A 15148-nucleotide genomic window follows, 5' to 3' on the forward strand; every position below is an offset into this window, starting at 1 on the left:
CGCGCAGGCCGTGGTGGAGGATGTCGCTCCGCCTTGCACAGGAGGGCGAGTCGCGGCGCCATTTGGATTGGGCGGCGCCGAGCTCTTTTGCCGTCTTCGGATCTCCGAATGTGACTTTTGTTGCCGTGTGCTGGGAGTGCTACGGAACCGCTGCGTTGCGGGTTGGGAGAATGGCGGTCAGCGCCCTGTAAGGGCTGTGGCACTGCGGTATTCAGCGCTTCTGTTCGGTAAAGTGTTTGTATCCCTGTTGCCCCGTCGCATCTGTACCGTGGTGCAGAGAGAAGGGTTTCTGAGAGCTGTGAATTAAAAGAAATACACGTAGCAGAAAATCCTCCATAGGCCATATTTGCATCTGTTGCTTTCTTACAGTGCTTACGTGCAAAGAAATTAAAGGAGTTAAAGATCTGAGAGATAAGAACTTAAATGCGGTGGCTGCAGAGTTTCAGAGATCTAGTTAATGGTTTTGGACATCTCATGCATGGGAGTGATTTCCTATGTAACCATCTGCTAATGGAGCTGCATTATCTCATGCTGCCTATTTGACACATTAAACACATCAGCTGTAGTTTGATAGCTGGCACAAGGTCTGCACATCCTGCAAACCGGGGCAGCAAGGAGCTCTATAGTGCTCTACAGTGATGGAGGAGGAATCAAATGTTGTATTTCTCTTCACAATTCAGAGTTTGGATATCTGGTCCTTTTGTAATTACAATCAGGAAATGAATTATCTCTATGTATAAAGTTTCCCATTTCTGCAAAACATGAAAATGAGCTAACTGCAAGTCCATTCTTTGTTTCTGTCTGTTTTGGTCCTGTGGGATAGCATAAATGCAATAAATGCTACAGATGCAGTAGCATAAAGTCACTTGAGAGTATGTTGAAGGGCATTCTCATTTTTGAGTTTCACACATGGGTAGAAACTATCGGATGGTCTCATCCTTGTGTGATGTGTCTGATGTGTCCCAGTGAGATTCTGCTCTCATTCTGGAAGAGCCCAGCCTGAGCTGGTCAGAGCACACCTTTACATTTCCCAGTGTTTGTGTTGTGATGTAATGTAAGCCATCCTGACATGTTAGCGTTGCAGTTCTATTTTCAACGTAATTGAAATTTGGATTATGAGCACTTATCTTAAAAATATGTTCTTACATCAATTTTAACACTTCTTTTTTCCTTAAGCCATTCTGCTCAATAGATGAAGGATTACCAGGGTAGACAATATAATATGTGCATGCAATTTAAGTTGCCATGCGGAATTCAATTAAATCTACTTTTGACTATTTTCTGTAGCTGGGATTATAAACAATCATAAGGTGAGCCTCAGAGTCAGAAACACCAATTGAGGAACTTTTGTTGAAGAAAACCAGAACCACACAATTCTTGACCTAGAATTTTCTCTTTGCTTCCTTAATCTGAAAGGATAGATACTTTCGTGCTGAAGAGTTAGCATGATTACATTAAATCTCTAAAAGCTGCAAATAGATTTAAAGATTTGGAAGGAATCGGGGGTCAATGCAATCACCCAAAGCAACCTCTTTGTGTTATGTCCTCTAGAAATGAATCACAAAAGGATCTCACAAAAGTGTGTCTGTATGAATATGTGAGAGCTATGCACTAGCATTTATTAAAAGTATCTTCAATCAGATTATATCAATAATGTTAGTAAAGTCTTTAAAAACCTGTATTACCTAAGTTAATATAGTAACAGATGTCTGCTGCAGTCAAGCTAGGCCAAGAGCTTGGGCCATATTTCAAAAGTCAACCGTTAAATTTTTAATGCCATGTGCAGACCTCTGAAGAGGTACAGAGGAGAACAGGAGAGAAGCCACATCAATTTCCTGCATCAGTTACATTTACCTCATTATCAGAGGTTTGGCATCTGGGCTGGTCACAATTTGTTCACTGCTGGGTGCACACAGCTTATGGAATCATTTTCCATTGAGAAGATGAGTGAGTGTGATTCTGACATTCCATTCCTGTGCAAATCTTACTTTATTTGCTGGAAGTCTGCTGAGGTAAGACCCATGCCCATCAACTTCATGAGAATGCAGCTGTGATGTAAAGACAGTTCTGCTAAGTAATACCTTGTGAAGGTCACTGATGTCAAAAGGAAAACAACTCCAGTGTAGAAGTATTTGAAATAGATGTTTGTCAGTGCCAAGAACATCTGACCTTTTCTCTGTGTCCTCGATTTTTCTAGCAAAAGCAAAAGAACATGAACCCACATGTTGCCAGCGAGTAGCTGAAGCAATCTGCTCATGAGTACTCCTATGGAAATGAGCACTGACCTATAATTTATGTGATTCCTACTGCCAGTAGGAACCTGCTGTCTGCCATTCCAGTGTGTTGCCAATATTCTGATTTGGTCATCTGCCTCACTGCTGTGAGTTCTGCAACTTCATTTTGAATACTCGGGCAGTAATGCTTGGCTGTGAGGACCTCTCCTCCCAGATACCCAGATGCAGTTTTTTTTTTTTTTTTTTTTTTTTTTTTTTTTTTTAAGGTGGAATCATTGGCACAAACATATTCCAAGTGAAATAATAGCACTGTGGCTAGTTACACTTTACCTGACGATTTCTTTTTTAGGAGGAAATAAAGATTTAAGTGATGGCAAAAAGAGGTTGTAGAATAGTCACATACTTTCATCTTTACTAATCACATCAGCTGTTCTGAGTTGTGGTGTGGCTATGGTGCTTGTGACAAGTTGGTTTTGATCTCTAAAAATGGATGCCAGCCCAGAGAACAAAAGTTCGCTAAGCCTGTAATATATCAGCATATATATAATTTTTCCTTTTGTGATCTCTGCATTGTGAAATGATACATTGAGGTACAGGTGAAGAAGTCTCTGTGCCAGCAGTTGCAGGACTAGGCCTGCCCTCTAGAGACCTGCTGGTTCAGAGTCCAGAGTGAAACCCAGCACAGTGGTCAGTTCAGTTTCGCTTTTGAAGGCACTGAATCGGGAACAGCTTGCTCTCCCTTTCTTTGTAGGTAAATCTGCAAAATACTCCTGCAGCAATTGCTACCAGTTTAAAATACTGAAGACTTTTTAAACCTTGCAATAATATATGTTTATCTACAATATGGAGCCTGTTGCAGGGTTTCTTATCTGCATGGAACTCCTCTTTATGGAGAAGACAACAAACAGGTAAATTTTCCAGCGCATTCCTCCCTACTTGCAGGTGTTCCTCTGTTGGAGGATAAGAACAAATGTTCAAATCCTTTGGGAAGATGTGTGTTTTGCTACAAAGCCCCAAATACCCTTCTAGTCTGTATTATTGTGACTAATATTTTTCTTCTGCAGTACTTATGTGTTATCTAGAAAACCATAAACCAGTCTGAGGTCACCAGTTTCCTCTGCTCTGTCTGAGCCTGCATGATTTGCTCCCAGTTAGGGAATCATACATAGCTATGTATCCAGATATTTTTAAAACAGGATCTAATAGTGTTAACTATTAACTATGACTCAATCATTTACAGGAAATTGCAGAGATGCAAACAAACTGGTTTGGCAGGTGATGGGAAAGGAAAAGCTGTGTCACCACATTTAAGCTGAACATCAGAGGCAAAGGAAGCCTGACTCCTAAGGCAGCTGATCAGCACCTATGAAGCGTCAATTTCCTTAACTTGGTGTTGAGCCTCACTGTACCTCAGGTAAGCTATGCCTAGACTTATGTGGATAGCTTGTGCTGCTTTTTGCAGGTGGGCTGTTTCTCTGATAAAAAGGGATTCTAAATAATACTTAAAATTTTCTTCTACACATTTCTGGTAATGTAGACAGTGAACTAGTAGATAAAGGCCTATGTCTTGGGGAAACCTAGGGAAGAATTAATAATGTGATGTGGATAAAAGCTTATTTTAAGCTGGAAACTCTAGTGTCATGACTGAAGATCCTTTAAAACAAACAAACTTTATGGCAGCTTGTCAAGTGTAGGTTGTAGAATATCTTCTTTGCTGCTGCTCCTTCAGATTTGAGAACAATGCTGTAATATATACTCTCAGACCAAGTCTGGTAGGCAGTTTCTTGCAGTTCTGCAGCTTTTTCACTCTTCTTTGGCTATACCTCATATTCTCTGTATTTCTGTGGGTGATGTGATGATAAAGGCAGGACAGACAACAACACAGCACATTAATGTACTTATTTACAAATTCCTCAACTGGCCTATGTTATGTGAAGCTTTTTTTAATTCATGGAATTGAAAGTATCCTTTTCTTCTGCTTTTCACTGGCTTTATTCATTTTACATGACTCTGGTTTTTCTATTAATATGATGCCTTCAGACCTGAAAGCACTGTTAGTATCTTGCTAAATTACAGCTTTCCAAAAAATGTCATATTTACTGACAGCTTAAAAGTATCTTGGGTCTCTTGAAGTAAAAGGAAACCTGAAAACTAAAGAGAGGTGCTCCATAATGGACTTGTATCTATGTATGATGATTTCAGAGTAACTCAGCCTGGAGAACAATGAGAGGTAGACCTTGGTAGCACTCAATTCTTATCTGCCTGTCTGTTTTAGACAAACACAGAGGTGGTCTGAGCTGACATAGCCTCTAGTTTTGAAAGCACCTGGATAATGGAAAGATACTTCACTCAAGTCAATGAGATACAGATGTTCCTTCAAATTTTCTTAGAATTTTCTTGATGTTTCAGGGTTGAAAAAAAAAAAAAAAAAAAGGAACATTTAGTTAGGAAAATATTTATTTTAATGATTATTTAGTGATTCTCTAGGGTCAGATAATATGATCAAGTAATCTTTGTTCTTTCTCGGGGATTAAAGGAGACCCAATAACCTACCATTTCCCCTGTCCTGTTGTTCTGACAGAATCCACTCTTTTGGAAACATTGCATCATTTACATCTAGCTACACAAAGTATCCTGTTCATTTTTTGCATCTCTTGAAAGTACTTTTATTCTTTGTACTACTTGGTGTTAAAGTAGAATAAGTTAATTGGTAACTAATTTTTCTAGTAGCAGCTGCTTTACACTCACATATTTTCATTTGTAAATAATCTAAAATCTCTCTTGTTTTTATGCAGGTACTGCCATATTCTTTTTGCTGAATCTTCCAGCAGGAAATGAAAACTATGTATCTGTTACTCCTTTCCATTATATATTTGCTTCTGAAACTCACTAGCAGCAGAGAAGTTATATTTGGCCATAATCATTTCACTGAGTATCAAGTGGGCAACATGAACCTTATCCTCTCTGTCCCACATGGTGGGTCAATGGAACCTGAAGACATCCCTGACCGAGAGGCTGGCTGTTGGGATGCTGAGACATCTTCTTGTATTTTCTCTCATGAGTGTCCTCCTGGAAGCATTCAAAATTATAAGAAGTGTAAAGTATCTACCAAACAAGACAGGTACACAATAGAAGTGGCTCAAGCTCTTGCTGAGGAAATCAACAAAATTACTGATGGTTTCTTTCCACATACTGTTATTAACCACTTACAGAGGTTCAAGATGGATGCTAACAGGGAAAAGGAAGAGGCCTCCTTTGGAGTTCCCCAAGCAGAACAGGCCTGGGAGGATTACATGGGATTTTTGACCACTGCAAAATCACAGATGACAGGGGGCCTGATTCTGGATATTCATGGACAAGCACATCCCGAACAGTGGATAGAATTAGGTTATACGCTTTCAAAAACTTCTCTTAACTCGGGTGTCCTTTCTGCATCAAATTCTTCCATTAGATATCTTGACAGTCAGCTAGTTGGTGTGTCTTTTGAGACTCTGCTTGCAGGGAACAGAAGTTTGGGTAAATATATTGAAGAACAAAATAACAGTTACATTTGTGTGCCTTCTCTATCCAATCCTAGCCCAAATAATGGGAACTATTATAGTGGTGGATACATAACAAAGACTTTTGGCTCTCGTCATTCTGGTGTTGTTGATGCCATTCAGATTGAACTATCACAGTGGGTGAGGACACCTGAAGAACTTCCCAAATTCTGTAAAGCACTAGCAAAGGCTGTAATGAAATTCTGGCAAACTAACTACTGCAGCCAGTTCAAGCATGAGTTTCTGCCATGCTGAAAAAGGTTGTCTTAATTAAGATACCTTTCCATAATATAGTATGGATCTGAATCAACAGAACAACTGATACACCTAAAACACTTAAGCCTGAAATATAACTGGATAGTAGAGGAAAAATAGCTTCCAAAGGAATGTAGAGACATCATCAGAGAAAATTCAGAGCTAATACTCAACAAGCCAATTAGCAAACAGCTTTGTGCTAGATCCAGCATTGAAAAGACTGCCTGAAAGATATCTTTGGAACTATCAATTGTCTGATAAGCTTTTCTGTTCTTAATATCTTTCCTGTAGCATCCTTTGTTCTCTAGGATACAGTGTCTATTCTTCTAGTTAATTCTGTATAGTGCTTTAGTAGATTGTCTGTTCAATAAAACCGAATGTCTCTGCTTTTCTTCTGAAAAACAAAAGAATGAATTCATTCACTACTTCAAGGCAGATGTTTAGCCACTATCTGAGAAGAACGGCCACAGCACACATAGTGGTTACTTCAGATGACGGACGCCTTAATCACCTCACCTTTCTCCTCCTTTTCCCAGTCTTTTATTGTTGAGCAGGACATTATATGGCGTGGAATATCTCCGGTCTGTTCATGTCAGCCATAGCAGATGTGGTCTCTCCCATCCTATACACTGGGAGTGGGGGAAAAGAAACACCTTGATGACACAGGCAACTCTTAGCAATAGCCACAACACAGTTCTGTTATCATGCTTTTCTAATCACAAATCAAAACACAGTAGCATATGGAATGCTATGAAGAAAACTAGCTTAATCCTAGCCAGAATTAGTGCATTTCTTACTCTCCAAATACATCTGCATGTCAGCAATGGAAGTATTTTTTGCAGATTTATGGCCCTGAATCTCTGAAAACAGTTAATCACAGTAAGGTGCTTTTCATTCTTATCTATCAAGGAGTGGAGTGAGATGGGCTTTTCTGTAAGTGCCTTGTTATAATCACGTTAGAATTTTTTTTGCTGCTTGAAGAACTGGGATGGATGTAAAGATTTTATTTCTGTATGCTCAAGGAACCTGCTAAACTACTTGCCTTAAGATGAACATAATGTTTACTTGTCTTGATTCTGTTCTCCACTGAGCTCTGTCTCCATTGTCAATTCAGTTAGACTGGACGTCTCAGGTTTGTTCCACTGAGGATCTGTAGAAATAAAATGCAAATTTTTAAGAGCTAATAAATATATACCTACAGTCAGACCACTTTATAGTGTTTTGTAACAGCATAGAAAAAAGAAATTGTTGTGCACGAGCTCACAAAAAAGTTTGATCACATTTTATGTAAATCTGTTGTGGTGCCATTGGCTTCAATGTATTTGCTCCTAACTTGTCAGGAAAGAAAATAAAACAGAGTTCCACATTAATGATCAGAAAAACAGCATATGTGCCATGCATTTGAACAATATGTGCCAGCTCCTGCGTTCATTAGATTAATATGGATGAGATACTCCATCTGTAATGCTGCTTTTAAAAACCATAAGTCACATATATTTGAATGCTCTATCCACCTAATGAACCATCTATCCAGACTGGTTCACTAGGCTCTCTCTATAGAAAGAAATCAGCACTACTTCAAGGGGCGATTCTTTCCATCCTGTAATAGGTGGTGATGAGGCTGTGGAAGTTCTGGTCTCACTACAAATTAGGAACAACTTAGGAAGCCTTGTTAGCTCACAATAAATCTAAACAACAGAATCTTCAAAATGATATTAACTTACCGTTAATTTACAGCCAAACCTTTGTGCAGAATCAATAATCTTTGTACCGGCTAAAAGAAAAGACTCTGAAACAATAATTTAATGACACAAGGCTGAACAGGAGAAATAAATGGACTACTCACTCTGAAGGATGCTCTCTTCAGCTAGCCTCTCAAGCTTCCACCAAATGGAGAACAGAGTTGGGTTGATAGTAAGTCAGACCATGTGAGAAAATTAAATTGAGAAACAGTTAACAACAGAGTGCATACATGATGTTAATCATTTACAAGTGCCAAGGACCTGCTGCTTGAACACCACAGCAAAAGGTGGGAAGCACTTGTGCTTACCTCATATATAGGAAGATGCCCAAATACTGCACCAGCCACTTTACTTCCTGACTCAGTGCTCTCCAAAGGTTGTCTAGGAAGCTGATCAATGGAAACCAAAGTGAATTTGTTACTAGCTCAAAACAAAAGGTAATGAAAAAATCCTGTTACATACTATTACTTTTATAGAATAGCGTGGGTAGCATTCATGTTATCTGAAGAAGTTAATATCATTACTATGTGGAGAGATTGTGGTTTATGCACAGGATTTGAACATTTTTAGATTAGAAGGGGATTTTTCTGCTATAGAAAAGAGATAGCAGGCGAGATTCCAGCTTCCCAAGGGACAAAAATTCAACACAGTTAATAGCAATTTTTTTTTTTTTTAAATCACCTAAATTAAATCTGGTTTTAAATATTTACTTAGCTATATCACCTATTAACATTTTGTTAAGTTCAATACAGGAATCATTTTCACGTTATTTGTCTGTTTTGGTGGATGCATGCTCTTAGAGGACAGTGGAAAGCTAGATGAAGACTAATGGAGTAAGAACTCCTTCTCACGTGATAGTTTCATTTAAGGACTGTCAGTCTGGCTCACTCTTCTGGGCTATGCAAGTCACAAACACTTCAGCAACCAGTTTGGAAAGACATAAGTGAACAAAAAGGCATTGCTATTGTAAAGGAAGCTTCAAATTAGTGAAAATAGCTCAAGTACCTTGATAGTTCATCCATATTCATGCGAATCCTTAGACTTACCTAGGTATTATACAGACAGGGCAGGAAATTCAACTGTTCTTACAACATAACAGTGATTTCACCCTAGGAGAGGATCTTGTGGTCCTCTAACATGGAAAAAGAATGCACCTAAACCTTGAAATAGTGCAAATAATGCATTTTTACCTCATCTGAAAGTGAATTTAGTTTGAAATGGTATAATGCACAGAGCCTTTCTACAAAGATTTTTTCACACAACTGAGTGTGCTGCAGTAATAACAGTTTGAGATATCACATCTTCAGCAATGAAAAACATTCCTCAAGTAATTCATTCCAGATATCACTTATGTATTAATTACCAGGCATTACTTTTTTCAGAATGATTGGACATCTGGATTACGAGTTAATCGTATACTCTCGGTATTTGCACAGCCACTGAATAGCACGCTTCTAGTCTGAAGTGCAAACTGAACTCCTCCATTTATTTTTCTCTAAGGCTAATGAAAAGATACCAAAACTTTTTCTTAACAAAAGCTCCAGTGCCAACACGTGTGAACAGGCAAGTATTTTCCACTGTGAGTCTTCTTCTCAAATGACTAAGTAAAAGCCAAAGTGGTACTCGCCTCTACTGGCTTGTCCCATAGTGAACTCAGCCACTGACTGATACTGTCAAATTTATGTTTTATTCTCAGCATCAACATATTTTTTCCCACTTACACTTCTCTTTTATTATACACTGCTGTGTCTACAGCTGCTGAACAGCAGGGGATTGGTGTACAACTGCCATTACTTTATGCTGTGTGCCCTTTCTGCATAAAAGCAGTTATCCTGATTTAAACAGAGGTCACTTCAGAGATTGTGCAGCATCTCTGACTGGTATAACTGTCACACAAGGAAGTCTGTCATCTTGTTGCTGCCTTGGGGTGAAATGACAGAATGCCTCAAAACTATATGCTTGGCAACAAGTAATCCATTAGCTCCAACTAGCTGAACATTCAGAGGAGATGAGTGCTTGGTATCACAGGGCAAGCAAAAGGAAAGGACTGTTTTGGCAAGATGGGGCAATAAAAAATAAATGAGACAGAAACGTGTCTCATTCTCCTTGTCATTTCACCCAATCTATACAGAAAGAACTGGTCACATGGAATAATAACTTTCACTGACTGCTGTTTAGATCTTAGCTGGCCCCATTAGTATTAGGATAATGGATTGTGGTACATAGGAGACCCACTGTACCACAAATTTTTGGAAAGGATGTAAAGAATTCATAGCCCTCATTAAATATGGGGGAAGAATGGTCAGAAAGGTGTTAATGGAAGGTTTTCTTTTTTTGGCAAGTGCCCATAGAGTTTGCATCTTTTTCCTTTGCTAGTCCAGTTCCAAAAGGAGAAGTTTCATTTGTTCCCATGACTTTTAAAGGCTATGGCATATAAAGATGGAGGAGTTGCACCACTATTCAGTTAAAGCAGTAGAAAGAACTACTGTATATAAGTAGGTGCTCACCACTGTTCTAATATTTTCACACATCCTTCAAGTAAACCTTGGATACTACTTGGATTTCTGTTGGTCCATGTAAGAATTCTGGATTTGAGGTTTTTTGTTGTTGATTGTAGGGTTTTTTTATGCTGTCAAGCCAAACAAGTGAATCAGTTTGTTTTTTCTTCTACATTGGAATTTAGAAGTGTAAAACAAAGAGAATGAAAAACACAGAATTTTCATGGATCTCTCTGTTAATGAATTTTTGTTATAGCTTCTCTGCTGAATGAGAATATATAGGGTTATTTATGACTGTTTTCTAAATGAGAAATACAGTTGCACTTCCTACTATGTTGCACAGAACTGAAACAAATCAGTTCATACATTAGATACCTTTGGAGAAGCCAGAGCTTTGAAAAACTTCAAGTCCTGAATTATGTCCACATGTTTATCTTTTTTAAAAATTGAAGGTGATCTAGTTGATTTCCACCTGTGCATGTAAAACAGAAAAAGACAAAAAATCAGAAGCTCATATCTAAACAGCAAATTTAAATTCAACACTCTCAATTGGCACCAAAATAAAATCATTTTGAAGTACAAATTACTACATATGTCTTCAAAATATAATTTATATTGGGAGCTTCAAATGTGTCATAAAGTGTTTCACCAACAGTTCTTCAATCTAGATACTGTCTTGTCATCTTTAGGAGTCTGGATAAGTTAATACATAAAACAGTCTCTACTGCAACTCAGTGTTAATTCACTGTCTGGTAATGTTTTTTTTCAGTTCTGACTACAATTCTTCCGCAAAGAAGGTTCCCTCTGGTCCACTTTATGAGGCTGTACATGTACAAGTCTATGGGACCAGATGATATGTATCCCAGGGTTATGAAGGAAATGGCTGATGTGGTTGCCAAGTCACTCTCTGTCATATTTGAAAAATCGTGACTGTCTGTTGAAATCCCAGGTATGAGTACAGACTGGGAGAAGATCTCATTGAAAGCAGCTCCTGCAGAAAAGGACTTGGGGATCCTGATGGACATGAAGCTATAGATGAGCCAACAGTGTGCTCTTGCAGTCCAGAAGGTCAGCTGTATCCTGGGCTGTGTCAAAAGAAAAGAGGGATGGCCAGCAGGGAGAGGAAGGCAATTGTCCTCCTCTACTCTGCTCTCGTGATATCTCATCTGAGTACTGTGTCCAAGCCTGGGGCTCCCAGGATGAGCTGTTAGCAATTCCGGAGGTTCCTGACTATTTGCTGCCTGCTCAAAAAGACTATAGGGATTAGTCCTTCAAACACAATCAAGAACTTCTCTTTACTGATGAGTTACTGTTCTGACTTCAGCAGGACTACTCACATTAGTAAGAATTCTGTGTAAGAATAAGTTAGCAGGAAACCAACCTAAATGGGCTAACAGTAAAGGATCTTGGAACTTTCCCATTGTCTCAGAGTTCTTTGGTTAAAAGCCAGCCTAAAAATGCACATAATACACAAAACTTTATAATTAAAGCCTGTTTGACTTCTTTAAGCCATGCAGTAACTTTTTAGTTTGTCAGTAACAGCCATGTGCATTTTGCTTCTGCATTCCCTCAAACCACTGGTTAATTAAACATTACAACCTAAGCTAGAGGACTAAGGTTCTCCAGCTTGACTTTAGCCAATCCACAACCCTTGAGAACTCTGCCTAGAAGGAAAGAGGCCCAACATTGCTATTGAGCATACAAAATTTGTGTCAGTGCATTAGGATTGAAGGTGAATCCTTCAATTAGGATATGAATGTGAATGTACCCACAATATCCCAGCAAACTTAATTAAAGTGTCTTTTAAATGGAAATATTGTTTTTAGTTTGAAAATGTTCACAGTAAGCTTTTCTAATAAAGTTTTGGGTATCCCAGAAGGATAACAGCTTGCAGAACTGAAAAAAAATAGGCTACCAACCTGAACAGTGTAGATAACATGCAAACTGTAATTAGGCTAAAATCAGAGGTGATTATCTAGTCATTACTATTATTCAATTCAAATCTTGATGATCACCTAATCACGACAGTCACCTAGTAACAAAAATAATGAGATTTATCTATGGTTTGTAAAACCTTTTTTTTTTTTTAAAAAGGATTATATTACTTTCTCATGGGAAACAATTTTACTTTTATGACCTTCAAATAAAAGGTGCTCTGTAAGTATAATAGTTTAGAATTATTCCCCACTCATGCATATATGTAAATATTTGAGATCTTACTTGTCTTTGTCCAGCATGCTCTTCTTTTCCGTATGCTTGCCTTCCTCTTTAATTATCATAGGAACATCTTTAACATCACAAGGCAAAATCAATCGACTGAGATCTGATAATTCAAATTTCCTGGGCTGTCCAAAGTAACCAAGATAGCATCCACTCATGGCATGCCAGAGTCTACAGATATAGTAAAAGCAGTTCCAAAGAACAGAAAGGAAAATTAATGCTTTTAGAAGTGGAGCAAGAGTGAACATACATTATCAGGTTCTGCTGCACTGCTCTAGAATACAGTATGTTAGCTAAAAAAATATCAATGAGAATGAAATTCTCTGTTTACCATGTAAGTAACTTGAGAGCAAAAATTCTCAGGATGTTGTAAATGTCAGAAAACAAATAAATAGTTCACCATTATAATTAAACTGTGGAACAAAAGTACCAATATCCTGAACTATTCCAACAGTAAGGTGCTCTCACCACAGCAAGGTCTACACAAAGCTTCCTCACTGACTCCTTAAAAAAACCTAAAAAAAACAAAAAAGAAACCACCCTTTCAAATGTACTTCTTAGCCCAGAAGGAATCATTTATAGCAGTTTTCCTATAAAGTGGCTTAAAATTACAATGACTTAATTTACTACACTCAATGCTGGGGACCCATGTTAACTTAGCAAGTGCTGAAAGAAAATGGAATTAGAACAGGAGGTCATTTCTAAAATTATGGTATTGTTTCTTATGCGGTCAAGGCTACCTTGTTGAAAGAAAATGACAGTCTTGTAAAAGGTCTGACTTACTGAGAAAAGTAGAAGTATTTACATTAAAAACTTAGTTCTTACAGGTGCAGAACAGAAAATGTGCCCAATGTTGTACTTTGTTTGTCAAAGTCACATGTGAGTCCATCAAGAAGACAATTTTAGGAGGCAGCTCAACTAATTGGCCTGGAAGTAAGAAGTATTAATTATCTTGTACCTGACTGAACCATCAACAGATGCTGTTACTACCACATTTTTCTGCTCTTCGTAAAGTAAGTCAATGACTTCAGCAGAGTGTGCCATCCAACAGAGCTCCTCCTTTATTTGCTGAGGGGAAAAAGCAACATAACCACATTTTAGGCAGTTCTGTATGTCACTGTGGTTTCTGGCTTAGTGATTTTACCAGCAAGGCTTTCTGAAAATTAAGTGATGATTTAATATTCTCTTCACCAAAGAGGCTGCAAATGGTATGTGGTAGAAATTCTGCTTAGAAGACAGGGATAAATTCATTCTAATGTAACCTCTTTAAACACAATAGGATACTGCTATCAGCATTTTACTTACGGCTTTTTGTTTGTTGGTTTGTTTATCATGGCATCAAATTATTATTTGATGACCTTTATGTGCGGGAAACCATTTTAGTCCCCAAAAAGGTCTGATCCATTTTTTTCACCATTTGTCTTATCATAGTATACTATGCAGGTTAAGAAAATGTCAAATTTTCCCTTACATTTTTACTGTTTTGTGGATCTTCTAAGAATGAGACAATGCTCCAGCACATAATATGTCCTTCTATTTAAAAAAGGAAAAAGCAAAACGTCAATAAATTTCATTATTGCCTCACAGTTTCTTGTTGCTAACACATGCTCTTAGTAAACACCGGGCAGAATGACAAATAAAAACATCACAGGTCAGTGGAAATTCTTTTAGTGGAAAAATCACTCTCTCATTATCAAGCACACAGAGTAGAATATAATACACATTTAGTAATATGCAAATACACATATCATTTTGAATGTTTCTTTAAATAGATTTGAAATGGAAAGAACACAGAGTTCTTTCCTTGAGTGACAAGAGTTAATAACAAGAGTGCTCTTTTCCAGACTGTTATCTATTACACAAGCTAGATGAGAGATTCTGAGGATGAAAAACTATTTTTCAATCCTGGTAAAATGGACAAAGCTTGTGATTAATTGCATATATAGTGGAGGCTTAATGTTATACAACCTTCTAGTGCACTCAGGTAGAACTAGAATCAAAGAATCATTTTTCTCATGATTTGTGACCGCTCAATTTCCGACCTAGGCTCCCTCTTCCCTGCTGATGTTGTCCCTTACATCCACAATTTCTACTACTAGACAGGAATCTTTTGTGCTATTCCAGCCTTCATACTGGACACATCTGACTTTTAGGACTGAGCATTATCAAGCAAGGAAAAAGGAAGATTGGTAAAGGGAACAAGACATTGACATTAGCATTGCAGATAAAAGAGAAGAGTGCAGAAGACATGAGAAGCACATTCATCAGTGGTGCAAACACAAAAGGACAAAGGGAGAGTGTCAGATGAATAGGTAATAGGGTGGATGCTTTTCCACAGTTAATTAAAATCTTGTTCAGTGCATGCCACCTTATTGATTTGAATCAATAAAGACTGGAAACTCCTCTTCATTTTCAGCACTTCTCATTTCACAATCTCCTGCTCAGTTTTGAACCAGATGAAATAAAAAAAGAATAAAAAACATACAAACAAACAAACAAAAAAAAAACCCAAACACCTCAATCCATCCCAATGTTGATAGCATAATAGCAGGAAACCAGTAGGAAACAGTTCTAATAGATATTTCAGTGGCACATGACAGGACAAAAATCTCATATGACTGATGCAGAAGAGGAAAATTTCCAGGGTGAATGGAGAAGTT

At 37.9% G+C, this 15148-nt stretch overlaps 2 protein-coding genes across 3 annotated transcripts in view; one reads left to right on the forward strand and one right to left on the reverse strand.

Annotated features, from left to right (window-relative positions):
• The first annotated feature begins 80 nt into the window (after positions 1-80).
• On the forward strand, positions 81-7234 carry LOC104909612 (uncharacterized). Of its 2 annotated transcripts, XM_019612728.3 has the most exons (4): positions 95-227; positions 2986-3142; positions 3475-3648; positions 5030-7234. In XM_019612728.3, the coding sequence occupies exon 4, from the start codon at positions 5069-5071 to the stop codon at positions 6026-6028; it is 960 nt and encodes a 319-aa protein (XP_019468273.2). In that variant the 5' UTR covers positions 95-227; positions 2986-3142; positions 3475-3648; positions 5030-5068; the 3' UTR covers positions 6029-7234. The 2 variants fall into 2 exon arrangements, with proteins under 2 accessions (XP_010705131.2, XP_019468273.2); XM_010706829.4 differs by lacking the exon at positions 2986-3142 and having other exon boundaries at positions 81-227.
• The window catches only part of WDR64 (WD repeat domain 64), a 63428-nt gene continuing 55369 nt past the window's right edge, over positions 7090-15148 (reverse strand). Inside the window, exons 22-28 of the mRNA XM_085219647.1 lie at positions 13960-14021; positions 13447-13556; positions 12489-12659; positions 10644-10740; positions 8079-8159; positions 7875-7908; positions 7090-7178 (exon numbers count right to left, since the gene is read on the reverse strand). Of these exons, the coding sequence (XP_085075773.1) occupies positions 7090-7178; positions 7875-7908; positions 8079-8159; positions 10644-10740; positions 12489-12659; positions 13447-13556; positions 13960-14021 (644 nt within the window). The remainder of the gene's footprint in view (positions 7179-7874; positions 7909-8078; positions 8160-10643; positions 10741-12488; positions 12660-13446; positions 13557-13959; positions 14022-15148) is intronic.

Source organism: Meleagris gallopavo, chromosome 2 (genome assembly GCF_905368555.1).
Source record: "Meleagris gallopavo chromosome 2, MGAL_WU_HG_1.1, whole genome shotgun sequence".
In the NCBI taxonomy this organism is placed as follows: domain Eukaryota; kingdom Metazoa; phylum Chordata; class Aves; order Galliformes; family Phasianidae; genus Meleagris; species Meleagris gallopavo.